Here is a 15,400-nt window from a genome sequence, read left to right on the forward strand (position 1 = left end):
TTTCGCTGCTTCCTGCCCGCGCCCCCCGCTCGATGTCGCCTGCAGTTTAGATAACGTTGAACGGTGCGCATCATTTGGCGCTCAGCTTTGACTACTTACTTTGACACACGCAGCGGCAGGGCGCGCGAGACGGACGGGCAGGAGGAGCGTCTTCTGCTTGTCAAATGGTTTTGTATAGATTTCTGGAGACGCCATCTGCTAGAACTACCCACTAACCGGGCTCGGCCTTTGTGAGTTTTTGTGACAGCTTGTTAGACGTGGCATGTATTCTAGTTGCGAGCTGCATGGGCCAGGGGGTGTGCGCCATGAGGCATGAGGCATGAGGCAGGCAGCATGTAGCCGCATTGTGCATCAAACTGACAGCGATGAATGTAAGCGATTTATTTTATGATTTATTGCGTATACGCATTGTATTCCACTGCCATGGATTTACTGCAGACACACACACACACATACATACATATATCATTATATAAATGTATGTCGGTCTCTGCGTGTGTGTGTGTTGATGTATTTTGTATGCATGCCCATTTGTGTGTCGCATTGTTAACACTTGCAAATCACTTGGCTATTGCGATTTTCCGTGCGGAAATACATTCAACAAAAGAACTTCTTAAAACATAAGCAGCAAATGTTGTCTCCAATCGCCAGCCAGATGGCTAGATATAATGGGGTAAATATTTATGTTAAGTAAGTCAATACCCCAGCACGCTTTAATCATAATTTGACTGGCTTTTCAAGAGGAATGAAGTACTTCATGCACTTGCTCCAATGCCAGTTACGTGATATGGTGATATAGGCTCTCTTCGATAGTTCCTTGCCAGACTGTAAGCTAATACTGCTCACTTCCTACAAGCTGCTAACTAAATTAGATCTCCTGCCAATGTATTGACTCCCCCATATACGATTCGACCGAAACAAGTGCGGATAGATTAATACTTTATTGACTTCAATATGACTTCATTTAATGCTTGCAATTGCAGGAACTTACTGAGCGAACTCTTTAAATCGAGAGCAAACTACCCGGGTCTGAATCTTTGAGAACTTTCAATTCAATCAAGTGTCAAATTAGTGAGGATTTTTAATTTAAGCGTCCCTTTTTTACGACTGTTATCTGGTTTCCTTTTTTCTGCTGCCATTCGACTTATAAATAAAACATGTACCTGCCACTCAATTAAGAGCCCGGCGTCAGCTGGACCAAGTGGGACCGGGAGGCGGGCAAGCAGGCGGGGCGTGGCACTGCCAAGTGCCAGGAGTTACAAATCAAAATGTATAAAACATGCAATTTGTTTGCCAAAAAGTCACGCGTAACTTCGGCCCGCCTCCTTTTTGCCACTCAGCCCAACTCCTTCAGGGACTCGACTAAGAATTCCAGGCAGACCTCAATGTGTGCGTGTATGTGTGTGTGTGGGTGTGGGTGTGGCTGCTGGTGCGCGTGTGTGTGTGATGCGTCAAACTTTATGCAAATGAAGTGTTAAAGTTACAAAAAAGTGCAAAAGTGACAAAATAAAATAAAAAATAAAAAAAACAAAAAACAACAAGAAAACTAAGAATTTTGTCTTGCTTTGACTCACTCAACCTGGGTGTGATGTTATTTCGATTCGGTATCCATCACAACCTCCTTGAGTGAGCGATAGCAGGATAGAATATCCACAAAGCTAAACCAATTGACCATTAGCAAACGAAATGGAAACTACTTTCACAATATTTTATTTAAATTGCGAGTCGGGATAGTTGCACAGAAAAAGTTCATACTATACTATGTACAATAGTTAGTTGATTCCAATTAATAAATTATGCATTAATTTGCCCCGCACTATCGAAATGAAATAGAAATTGATTAATATTATTACGACTCAAATCTACAGAGATTGAGCTGCGTAATCATAACACCCCTCTCTCACTATATCTCTCTCCTTTTCTTTACACTTTATCTCTTTAAAGTCCTCACCTTACCTCTGTTTATCCATCTCCTACTTAGCCGTCTGTCGTTGCCTTTTAACTTATTGTAAGGATCTAAATTTTAAACGAAGTAACACATTAGAGTTCCATAATGTTAGTTACATTTAATGGAATATGCATGGGTGCTATGAAATCTGTTTATGCTTGACGGGTCGTTCCAGGTTTCTTCAGGCAATTACTCTTGAAGGCCAAGGATTTCTTTTGCTCAAATTCAAACGCTCTTTGGAATTATGTTTTTTCATTTTTGATTTAAAACCCATCTAGCACAATTTGATATCATCCGAGCCCTGGCTATCCCTGCACATATACGCTGGCAATTTGCAATCAAAATAATGTATAATGGAGATGCGCTCTCTTATGTGGGAGCCAAGACGTTGCCCACAGCCAAGATGCCCCAAATGGCTGCCGTAGCCTTAGGACAAAAGTCAAGCTGCGTATGCATAATAAAATTTTGAAATGCCAATTTAATAATGCTTAATGGCAAAAATCATTTTTGGTAATAAATTTATGAGCACATGGCTAGATGCCAGCAGCATAAGTGTGTGTGTATGCTTGTGTGTGTATCTAGCCTCGGGGCAAGCACTCAAGTCGAAGACGTAGCATGCTTCTAGGCGCGTTGAGTGAGACGAAAGCGAGACAGGGAGCTAGAGAGAGAGAGAAAGAGAGAGAGAGAGAGAGAGAGAGAGGGCGAGAGAAAGTCCTGTGGCAAATATTTACCTTTTGAGAGGTTTTGCTCCCAACGCATTTGAAAATAACATTTGCAATTTTAAACACTTGAGACTTGTCGCCAGCTGCCACCGCCAACACATCTATAAGAGTGTGAGTGTGAGTGTGAGTGTGAGTGTTAGTGTGAGTGTGAGTGTGAGTGTGAGTGTGAGTGTGAGTGTGAGTGTGAGTTTGACTGTGAATGTGAATGTGAGTGTGTGTCTGTGTCAATTTCGTCTTGCACTAATGACAATTTTCATTCTCTTATATTTTATACATTTTTTCTCTGCTGCTGCCTATTACTCTAGTGGTTACATTGTGATTATTTATTAATTAAATTTGCCATGAGACAGCAGCTAAGCAAATTTGCTTTATGTTTGTGTTTGGGTTTTTGTGGCTTGCAGGATTCGGCTTTTGGCTTTTTGGGTCCCAGAACACACACACACACACACACACACACACACACATTCACACACATATGCACATATATGTATGTACTGATCTCTGGCCCATTATTTGAAGACTTAGCCCGGCTTTTGCTGCGTGCAAACAATTTTTAACAGCAATTTATTGACTTTATGTTCTAACCCTTTTTCGCTCGTGCTGGAACAACACCTCTCTCTAAATATTTAATAGGCCGGCCCGAAAGCTCAAGCGTAATTATCTGTATAGTTTGCCAGGCCAGGACAGTTGGGAGCCAAGAATTATGTGCTCTGCGCCCAGGTGGCTTCACCTGCAATAAATTGTTGTTTAAGGACCTTAAAGGGTCAAGGCAAATACGCTGACAATTATAAATGTGTGCACGAAGCATATGCATAAGCTTTGAGCAGTTGATAGCAACTGGAAATTGGTCAAAGCTTCTATAAAAATCCCTCCCCTCAACTCCTGCAATTCTTCCTTCAATTTGAAATCATCCAATTAATAAAGCAATTAATCATTCAAACTGAAACACGATTAGTGTGAGCCCATGATGCAAATAACTCGCGAAACTATTTCAATTTAACTATTGCCTGGAGCAATGGGAGTAAACTTCCTCCATATTCTTACAATACTATATATTTATATCTATTAAGTGAGAATGATTGAAATAGAGAAAAAAATATAGAGAGAGAGAGAGACAAATGGAGACGAAAAACGAGATGGATATGTTCTCTAAATCTTTTAAAGTTAATTAATTTCACATATTTCTCAAGAGACGATATTTTAATTTTCAATTTATTTTCAATGCTGCAATATCTGAAGCAGAAAGAACTGATGGGCCGCGCTGGGCAAGCTCTGACCCCGTTGCCAAAAAGGAAAAGCCATCGGCTGTCACTCCTCACTTGCCGGGATGTCAGCATTACCCCAATCTGTGACAGCCTATCACAGTCATGTCACAAAGTATTCGCACATATACGCGCGCAATATTTTGATTAAAATTGCAGGTACAATCTGCGAACTGCGAGTGTGTGTGTGTGTTTGTGTGTGGACCTACTGCTGCTGCCTGTCTGGTAGTGATTTGTTCGCCCTTCGTTGCCAATTGATTGAATTGAGCACATTGAGCCATGAAATGTTTGCCCGACGGCTAACAACTAAATCACCGTTGGCAGCTTTGCATGATTTCTCTCTCTCTCCTTCCCTCCCTCTCTCTCTCTCTCTCTCTCTCTCTCTCTCTCTCTCTCTCTCTCTCTCTCTCTCTCTCTCTCTCTCTCTCTCTCTCTCTCTCTCTCTCTCTCTTATACTCTCTACATCAGTCTGAGGCAAAAGTCAAGTCACAGTGCGAAGTTAGCTCGGTAGAACCGACCGTGAAGTACCACGTAAATAGCCCGAATGCAAACATAAATGAATAAATCCCCGAATTTCATAATTTTTATTTAAATGTATGTTAATTACAAGTGATTTTTGCTGGGTATTGTTTTGATTTTAATTTTTTAATCACATTTAATTTTTCTACGCAATTAAAATTTAAGCAAGCATCACACTTGACATTAAAAGAGAAAGAAATACAACTCAGCTTACATTGGGCCCCAGCATATACCCTATGCTATTGATTAGCACCTGCAGGGTATCGTAAAATGGCGTAATAGAAAATGCCTCTAGCCGCCGACTGCAAGCGTAGACAACGCTGGCGTTGGCGTTGGCGTTGGCGGTGGCGCATTTTGCAATTTTTCCTGAATCGCATAGATTTTTCTCCGCATAGCGGAGACAATTTTGTGCACATTTTCGCCGGAGAGCTGGCTTCCTTCTTGCCTTTTTTCTACCCTATAAACTTCCGTGAAAAGTTTCGCTGGGTTTTTGGTTTTGTTGTCAGACAGCTATCGAAAAAGTTTTCGGCAATGTTTGCCCAAGAGCGTAGCGAACTAACAAAATGAGTTTATTTTTTGCTTAATTTCGCACAAATTAAAAACGTCGAATCCGGCTCAGTTACGGCCCCAAAAATCCGTAGATAAAAAAGAGGAAGAAAAAAATGAAGCGAAAAGAAAGAACACAAAAAGTTGAAACTGGGAAGCAACGCCATTTTTCGTCTTGCAAACTTTTTGAAGACACTGTATGGCCAGCCATAAATATATAAGTCAGGCATGCGTGTGTGTATATGTGTAAGCGTGTGTGCGTGTAAATTATATAATTTTTATTAAGAGTTTTTCGTTTTTGGTAGATATCGTATGTTGCCTTCTTAAAACTCAATTCCACGAACTTATCAGACATTCAATGAGTTGGCAAAGTGCTTAATGCGCCTCTTACATACATACATACACATATATGTACTTACATACATATAAAAGTGTAAGCTGAGCAGATTTTTTCGAGAAGCCAAAAGCGTTTCGCTTAACGCTTAAATAAAAACTGGATTACGGCTCACCACAAGCGCCATTAAATGTTGCCTTCGCAAGTCGCAGATATAAAAGGTATTACATGATGTGCACTTTATGTCGCAGCTTGTTCTTAAACTTTGCAAGTGACAGAACGATGTACCGCATTACTGTCTGCTTCAAGTATCACGGGCTCAAATAGAATTGAATATACTCTTTCGATTTCGACATGAGAAATATTTATATTAACCTCAATGATGATTTTAATTAGTGCGATAATTACAAGAGCAATTGTGTGTAAGCCAATGTACTTAATTACTGTCAATTTCGAGTATCAATAGCTTATATATAATTAAATATATTCTATCGCCTTCATTCCCGCATAAATGTTGGTTAAGTCGATTTGTATGGGAGCGCGTTTCAAAATATATATAATATACCATCTTAATACTTACAATAATATATTTCTTAAATGATTGCCCTATAACAATTACCTGAGCAGTTGTGGGAAAACCGATTCGAGTATCGATGGCTTATATAGAGATGGATATACAGCAATTTGCTGAGTCGATTTGCAGATACGATTGTTTTTATATTATAAGTTCAACACTATAAATGCTTTCAATATTTTACTCAATAATTATGAAAGCAGCTATGTGAGTACAGCGGATGTATGGGACTCCTTGATCTTTTTCACAGCTTCGCCATCAAATTTCAGCATTTTTGTTTCAACGAGTTTCCCCAAGGACCCGCACTCACATACATTGAAAAATCGAAACTCATGCCAATACTTCATGAGAGATAAGCTTGCTCAAAAGGTATTTCACATTGAAATGTTGTGGGTATTTTTTAACGAACGGCTAACCACGAATGGCCCCTGGCAGCTTAGTCCGTATGCAGGGCACCGCGCTCCGCCAGATGGCCCACTGAAATGGCAGAAGGTCTGCCTTGCCTCGCCCTGCCTCGACTTGCCTCACCTGGCCACAGCCTACATGAAGTGAAGCGAATGAACTCGCGCAGCCATTTGGCTAATTGTTCAGTTTGTTTTACGTGTAAGGCAACAAATTGGCCAAAGCACACGTTTGCCAACAGCAGGAACAGCTGCTGGAGTCCAAAGGTAGTCTGCATTGGCAGGTCCTCGACTCGCCGCCCCACCCGCTCGCCCCTGGGGTGGCAGTTAAATGCTCGGCACACAAAGTGACATGGCAAAGACAAACAAAGGTCAAACCGAGACTACTGTTGCTGCTGCTCCGACTGCGACTCCTCTGGTTGCAGCTGGAAATGGCTACGTGACAGGACGCAGTGCAGTGGCTCGCATTTAAATCCAAGAGCAGCAGCAACGAAATTAGCACGACAAAGGGACAACTCAGTGCAGGAAAAGAGAGCGGAAGAGAGAGAGAGCAGGAGGCGGCCAGTCTGGGAAGGGGACTTGAGGCAATTGTACGTAGTGCAGTTAATTTGCCATTGCAAAGCAACAGCAAACGCTGAGCAAATAGTAAACGAGTCGCGTGAACAGCAGGCAGGAGAAGGCTCAGCAACTGCTCCTGCTGCCAGCCGCCTGCTAGTTGTCCGCTGCCTGGACAACCGGATCAACAACTAAGCAAACAAATGGCGTTGCAATTGGGCACGTTTTGGGCAAAGCGCTCGGAATCACAGTCAAAGTCGTAACCCAATGGAAATGAACTGCGACACGAACTGGACACGGACAGGACACAGCAAAGAGAACACGAGAGTCAGACCTACTCAGCCTGTGAGGCCATGCCAATCCAACGTACGTGTGGCTAATGATGTTGCAGTCAGTAAAAGGCCCAGATTCCGAATCAGATTCCAATGCAGAGGCAAATGCAAATTCAGATGCAAATGCAGCTGCAAACGCAGATGCAGATGCGAAGGCGATGCCTTGGCCTAGCAACGTGTCATATGGGCAAGCGTTACGCACAATTTGATTGGAAAATGTGGACAGCAGCAGTAGCAGGGGCATCCGCAGCAGTACGAGCAGCAGCAGCAGCATTCTGAACCTAAGCTGAACCACTTAAATGGCCACAAGCACGCACACGCACGCCATGCTGCAAATAAGAAACTACGACTAGTTGGCCAACACAAAAGCCAACACTAAAAGCCAACTAAACGCTGCAGGGAAATATAAATAGAAAAAAGAAAGTTAAAAAAGAGATGTGAAATTAAGAAACAGAGGACAGAGGACAACGAAGCAGCCCAGGCGAAATTTCTGCTAGCTCAGGCCGAGGGACCTTGTGCAAGCCACACGCCCCACACACACACACACATATACGAACACGAAGTGAGCTGGGAAGTGTGCTAAAGCCAAGTTCGACTGATGTTATCAAGATACCCTTGAAATAGCTTATACTCGTTATCAGATCGCAGATTGATCTACTTCTAGTTAAAATACAATTTGATTACATTTTTATTTCGATTATTTAATCTTATTAAAATCCTCACGCCAGTGTTTAAAGCTCTACAGAATGAAGCACTACTCTAAGTAAAATACAAAAATAATGTAGCTCAGCAATAGTTAACCTCTGTAAAAATACATTTTTGGCATAAGATGTGATGGAAATAATTTTCAAAAGAATTAAGATAAAATTATAATAATTATAATCAAACATATAAAATCATAGAAAACCAGTTAGAAGGCGAAGGTCTAGCCTCCTAGCTAATCTAATCAAGCTGCAATTATTTTATGCATAAATACATGCATACATACATACATGTATCCACACGCAGGCATAACCATGCGATCTTCTAACTGCGCAGTAAGCAGTGACTGCGCTTGGACTGTGCTACAGTGTGTGCAGTATTATGATAATTTATTAGTTGAATAATTTCTCTTTTAGTAGGACTATCTTCATGAAACTTTCAGAGCGTGATCATATCATGGTCCGCAGTCTCTAGTACTTGAAATACGTTTTTTGTAAATTGGGGGCGAATGGGGCGTGTTATCCAAAATCTGTAAGGTACAAAATGTTTGTATTCATATACACAAGTTTGCATGCCAAATTTCAGCTCCCTAGCTCGAATAACTTCTGAGATCTAGGCGTTCAAGCGGACGAACAGGACTATATCGTTCGTACAGTTCGTCGCCCTGACCAAAAATATATATATACCTTATAGGGTCTGCGATGCTTTCTTCTGCTTGTTACATACTTTTTCACAAAAACAATTATACCCTGATTTGGATGACAACCTTAACATTTTCAAGTCTCATACTCTCTAATCGAAAGAATTATATCGAAGAATCATATGCGGTTAAAAGCATCTTTACGCTTAATTATACCTATTTTCCTGCCCATTTCGTCTGCGATGCAGGGTATTCGGAAAAGAACAAAAAAAAGAGACGAAATAACAAAAGAGGGGCGAAAACTTTTTGCTTTAGTCAAGAGCAACAGACGGCAACGCCCGGGCTGCAATGGCATAAAAGAAACATAACTAATTTGCATAAAATGTGGAAAACATGGTGCCTATATAGAGACCAACACTGTCTAGTGGGAGGGGGGGTGGTGGGCATGGCATGACCGGATGGTGTGGGCTAGCTGCAAACTTTCCGCCTCCTGCCGAAGCGGGAAAATCGAGTCAAAGTCGTAAGTGAAGAGTTGCTCGGTGTGCACTGGCCTGTGCCCGGTTCAGGTAAATTTGCGGCCGACTTTGCGGCACAGAATTTATCCAAAAAATAGTAAACTAAATGAAAGTGCCACGCCCAGCAGCAGACAACCGCCCCAGCGATTCACTTGAACGAACCTTGTATATGCGACCGAACAAAAGATATTTTTGCATCACAAAGTGAAAGTTATGTGCATGTAGGGGTAGGTGAGTTGTGTGTGTAGAGAGTGTCTCTCTGTGTGTGTTTGTCGTACCCCCATATTAGCGGTTTGTATCTTTTGCAACATGACCACGTTGAGACAAAGTTGTAGGCCAAATTGTCAGCAAACAATGTGTAAAGTAGGTTCGCTTAGAGAGAGAAAGAGAGAGAGAGAGAGTGAGAGTGAGAGAGAGAGAGAGTGTGTGTGTGTGTGTGTGCGTGTGTGTGTGTGTGCGTGTGAGTGTGTGGGTGTAGCCTGTGTGCTTAACTATGCATAAGAAGGGACTCTGTGTGGATGTCTGCTTTGAAGCATGAGCGCTGCCAGTCGAGCCAAAACTAAATGCTTTGGAGTATGCGACAGTTTTTAGGGAATATTTAAATTTTTAGATTTCATTCTTGTTTTACTTGACCACTCCAATGAAAGTGCACTGAGTAGTGTATGTGCATTGTCAGCTCTGCTGACTCAAGGGACATTTCAGATGATTCGATTTTAACCCTGAAGAAATCACTGCAAAATATTTTAAATTCCTCACTATATTCATATAAAATACGTGCATATGTATGTATTTCTGCTTAAATCTTTACTTGCATACAAATGTAACGAATTCCTGTTTTTCCTGTATTTCCCTTTCAGTTTGGTGAATCAATCGATGCCGGACGCGGACAAAATTCGAACGATGGTTTCTCGGGCGCTGCGCGTATGGGAGTCCAATTCGAAGCTGACATTCCGTGAAGTGTACAGCGATCAGGCGGATATACAGGTTCTCTTTGCACGGTGCGTATGTGGAAATGTGGAAAGTGGGAGTAGAGAGTGGAGAGTGGAGAGTGGGTGAGCTAATGGATGGGTGGGTGAAGGTTGTTTGCTCAGCCACCTCATGCAGACCATAAAAGAAAGCATTCTTTAGTGCCATAAAGATGGGCAGCCCATAAAACTGTACTTAAAACCAGGCAACGATAAATAAGCCAAGTATTAAACCATGAAACCAATGATGATGATGACGACAACGAAGAGGATGACGACAGCAGCAGGCAGAAGTGAAGGAGATTTGGCTGCATGCTGGATACCAATTTCAAATCAAAGAGTTTATGTTGCAGCTGTTGTGTCGCTTTTTTCCTAGATAAGCTTTATTTTGCAAGCTCGTAACTTCAATGCCATTGAATTGACTAATCAGGGCTCTGGCTGACTAACTCTTTTTCTTCTTCTACTCACTCCCTGCAGGCGCGATCATGGCGATGGCTACAAGTTCGATGGACCCGGCCAGGTGCTGGCGCACGCCTTCTATCCAGGCGTCGGGCGCGGCGGCGATGCGCACTTCGATGCCGAGGAGACCTGGGAGTTCGACGCCAGCAGTGATGACAGTCGTGGTAAGTGGAGACCAGCAGCTGCTGTCGCTGCGGTCAGCAGATAATCTAGTCAGCGAATGCAACGCATAAATTAATAACATTAGATAATAACACACAATAATAATAATCAGGAGCAGCAGCCACGGCAGCAGCAGGAGCAGCAGCAGCTGTGGACGCAGCGGCTGTTGTTGCGGTCGGATTGTGGCTAAAAGCCTGCGGCCGAGTTGCAGGCGACTAAGCCGCAACGGTACCGCCTTGTTGCAAGTGGCAAAATCAATAAACGTTGGCGCCGACTGCCTGCATGCGTTTTGTAATTTAGCGCCATAAATTTCGCCCCTAACGGCAGATCCAAAGAACCGTATAACCCGCAGCCGAACGAAGCCCGGGCGAGAGCCCGCTCCGAAACCAGAATCCAATGTCGACAATTTTAATGGTTTTTAATGTCAATAAAAAACTGTCAGCATGACGCGTGACGTTGGCCAAATGCAACAACGACCAATCCTTAAATACGCAGTAATTTCAAAGTGCAGACACGTGGCATATCAGGCTGTCCAAGCATTCACTTTTCTGATAAGTCCAACTAAATTTTCACTAAAAAAATCATTTCTCACATTAATGTAGATATTGATTCGAAATCATAAAATATTAAGAAAAGGAAAGCAGTAACAATCTTTCTGCCTAGCAGAAGTGGTCCATCTTCCATAGTGCTCACAACACTTTTCGCTCAAACTGCAGAGTATCTTGCAGTCGAGTACATGTGGAAGCAGCGTGTGCTCTTCATTGTATATGTTGCAACGACGCCATTTTTATGCCACTTACAAAGTCGTCAAGGCGACGACGCGTTCTTGTCTCCCCATTTCTTATTCTTTTTATGTTTTTTTTTTTTTCCTTGGCCGCTGGATGCCATTAACCAATCGCTTGTTGTCGCATTTTACAGGCACCAACTTTCTGAATGTGGCGCTGCATGAACTGGGCCACTCGCTGGGGCTGGGCCACTCCTCGGACTCGAATGCGGTCATGTTCCCCTGGTATCAGAACAATGAGGTCGATGGAAAATTGCCCGACGATGATCGCATTGGTATACAGGAGCTCTATGGGGCCAAGCAGAAGGTCTGGGGTGCGTATCGGCCGGGAACCACGACGAGCACCACAACAACCACGACGACAATGCGTTCGCTCACCTATTATCCGCAGCAGCAACCGAACTATCCCAATCGTTATCCAACCTATTATCCCAACTATTATCCGCGATCCCCCTCCCGTGATCGTGAGCGTGAGCGTGAACGTGAGCGTGAACGAGAGCGTGAACGAGCACGTGAGCGTGAGCGTGAGCGTGAACGAGAGCGGGAGCGTCAGCGAGAGGAAGAGCGTGTATATAAACGACAGCACGAGGAGCGAGAAAGAGAACGTCAGCGATATCTGGAACGAGAAAGGCAGCGGAATCGTGAATCCCAAACGAGAATATCAACCACAACGAGGGCACCAGTGACAACGAACACGACGACAAGAACAGCACCCACCTATCCCACTCACAGGCCCTACAACTACCCCACAGTGCATCGACACAATAAGCCACATAAGCCACGCAAGCCCAAACCGGACAACTGCATGACCTCATACGATGCCATCTCCATGATACGCCGAGAGTTGTTCATCTTCAGAGGACAGGTAAGTCAGCAATATAAATGTCATGTTAGCTCCAAATATTAGTATGGTAAATGATCTAGTTCATTAAAAATATATTATATTAGATCAGGCGTACCTTACAGCTATTAAAAAGATATATGTATGTACATATGTTCAGGTTACTTTTGGGCGAAGTCTTTTTTCGATTGAGGAGTCCAGAACGAGTCTGAACAGGAGTGGCAGCACCTAAATATTAGAAGTAAATGTAGTTTATCCGATGTGCAACAATTTTTGGATTGAAATGGTCACAATGTCAATTCTTAGCTTACAGAAACGTAAAAGCAAATAGCCCAAGGCTCCCAAACTCTGAAATATACAGAGTATTTCCAATGGGCCACATCCTCACCTTTAGGCCATCGATATACGTGCATATGTTTATGTGTGGGAGGTCAACACTAGCTCAATCATTATTTAATGTTTATTTCTGCTATATTTATCGTTAATATTTACTCTCGTTTTCTGCAGTTCCTGTGGCGCATTGGTGCCAAAGGCTTGTATAACGGCTATCCGACGGAAACGCGCCGCCATTGGTCCGCACTGCCCGAGGACTTTAACAAAGTGGATGCCGTCTATGAGAATCAACAGCGTCAAATTGTGTTCTTTATAGGTAAACAGACCTCTATCTCTATCTACCTCTAAGGCGAGCTCTATTAAACTGTTTACACTTCCACCCACAGGCCGGCAGTATTACGTCTTCGATTCGGTCACCCTGGCGCCGGGCTATCCACAGCCTTTAACCAACCTGGGTCTACCACCCTCTCTCAGCCATGTAGATGCCGCCTTCGTATGGGGCCACAATAATAGGACGTATTTGACGAGTGGAACGCTCTACTGGCGCATTGACGACAGCACGGGCAAGGTGGAACTGGACTATCCCCGTGACATGTCCTTCTGGGCGGGCGTGGGCTACAATATAGATGCGGCCTTCCAGTATACGAATGGAAAGACTTACTTCTTTAAGAACTTGGGCTACTGGGAGTTCAATGACAATCTCGTAAAAGTAGCCCACGCTCGCCCCAAGCTCTCCTCCCGCAAATGGATGCAGTGTGCGCGCAGCGCCAACGACGTGGACGAGGAGCAGCACTGGACGGCTCCCCTAGTATCCGGCACCAACGACACCACGGACGGCAGCTCCGCCTCCAGTAGCATAAGACAACGGGGGCATAGTCTAGCTGTCGTTCTTCTGCTGGCATTCACATACTTGGCCTGGCGTTGTTAAGATCGTCACAGCATTGATCTATGAGAAGATCGGCCTACTTGGCCTTAATACAGCCACCTCGAGCAATGGTCTATGTAAATACATGCATAACATAGATGGAACTTGCATGCAGACGTGTATGCCGTCTAATGGATCAATGCTGTGACGATCTTAACTGTCGCATTTAGATAGCTATATATACAGTGAATCATAAGAATAAATATACAGTGGAGTTCCGATAACTGGCAATGGCAAGAGAATCAGTTTTTCTATCGATTTATACAGAAATTCAAATTATCGAGAATTATCGACTTATCGCGATTTTCTCATTACAAATTTCTGGATACAAATTATAGAGATTTGACTATAATACAGTTGAGACTTGATAATTTGTATCCCTCTGAAACAACAAACGCGATAAATCGAACAAATAGTCGATCCCCTTGAAAGAAACTCGTTCTCGATGATTGTCGATAGTTTGAATTTCTGTGTAAATAAAAAAAAAAAAAAAACTGATCCCCTTGCCATTTCGAACTATCGGGATTCTACTGTGTAATATATATCTAAAACTTGCCAGGCGCCCAATGCATGATTGCTTTCTTCTTTCTTACGCGAATTCATCTATTTTATAAAGTATACCAATTTTATATAATATAACTGATAGGTTTCTAGTTTTATACGCAGTTCATCCGATTAAGAATGTATCGAACCTTTTCACCCATCACTGCCTTGTATAATTAAGTACAGTATTTCCTTATATGACCGAACAGATTGGCACGAATCCTAGCAGCTATGAGTTGCCAGAATTTGTTTTTTATATTATTATTCTTTTTTTTCCTTTTTTAAATTGATTATTAAACAAACGAAAATCCCTTCTAATTATTTATATTTAAATAATGTGATATTATCATAAAATTTTGCATGTGTGCGATTCCGCAGTGATCCCAAATAACAAACACTCAAGATCCGAAAACCTTTAAGCAACAATTCGAGCTAGAAATATATAATTATTTGGTTAGCTTTAGTTCTTTACATTTGTATACATACATACATATATATATATATATATATATATATATATATATATATATATATATATATATATATATATATATATATATATATATATATATATATATATATATATATATATATATATATATATATATATATATATATATATAATATTTCGAAAGAAATAATTTAATAGATTTAAGCTGCGCATATTCATTATAAATAAATATATATATAAATACATGGACTCTACATCTTTGGTTTTTTCATAAAAATAATTATATCTGTTGATGCTTTTTCACCATTTCTAAAAAATTCCAATACATTTTAGATCTAATCTTACAATTTGTAATTTAAGAATTGGAAGATATTGTCTGGAAAATTAATATCATATATCAACCATATAAATTTTCCTAAAAGATTAATTCATTTAATTAATCAGCGATTCAGAAAAATCTGTTGTAAAATTATTTTTAGCTGCGCTTTTAAAGTTCTATAGCTAGAACCCACACTCAACTGTGTATACTACTCAACTAACCGACCTTATGTATACTTTTAATTATGCTTATAAACGATTGAAAGACAGTTTCATATCGTAATTGCTATAAACATTTGATATCAAAGGTTGTTGATAACAACGTGCACAGATTGTACAGTTGAATCACTAATGGAATATCTAACAAATATATATGGATATATATATACATATTTATAGATGTGTAGGTACATCGACTCATGAGTTTACGGATATTTCAAATTTACCCCTTTTTAGTTTAAAATATGGGCTTTTTATAGGTAGTGCCGTTCGTAGTGTAACCCGCAACTCGAGTAATTTATGGCTGAAGTTCAATTCCAGCTGCACATGGAATACCTTTATGTACGAAT

General features: G+C 41.6%; 1 protein-coding gene across 1 annotated transcript in view; it reads left to right on the top strand.

The window, feature by feature from the left end:
* Window positions 1-13,777, top strand: part of Mmp2 (Matrix metalloproteinase 2) — a 107,474-nt gene extending 93,697 nt beyond the window's left edge. The window contains exons 4-8 of the mRNA XM_018103585.3: window positions 9,908-10,048; window positions 10,493-10,638; window positions 11,555-12,285; window positions 12,769-12,910; window positions 12,981-13,777. Of these exons, the coding sequence (XP_017959074.1) occupies window positions 9,908-10,048; window positions 10,493-10,638; window positions 11,555-12,285; window positions 12,769-12,910; window positions 12,981-13,522 (1,702 nt within the window). The 3' untranslated portion in view covers window positions 13,523-13,777. The remainder of the gene's footprint in view (window positions 1-9,907; window positions 10,049-10,492; window positions 10,639-11,554; window positions 12,286-12,768; window positions 12,911-12,980) is intronic.
* Window positions 13,778-15,400: the final 1,623 nt, after the last annotated feature.

This window comes from Drosophila navojoa, chromosome 5, assembly GCF_054131105.1.
Source record: "Drosophila navojoa isolate 15081-1374.11 chromosome 5, UAZ_NAV_1.0, whole genome shotgun sequence".
NCBI classification, from domain to species: Eukaryota; Metazoa; Arthropoda; class Insecta; order Diptera; family Drosophilidae; genus Drosophila; species Drosophila navojoa.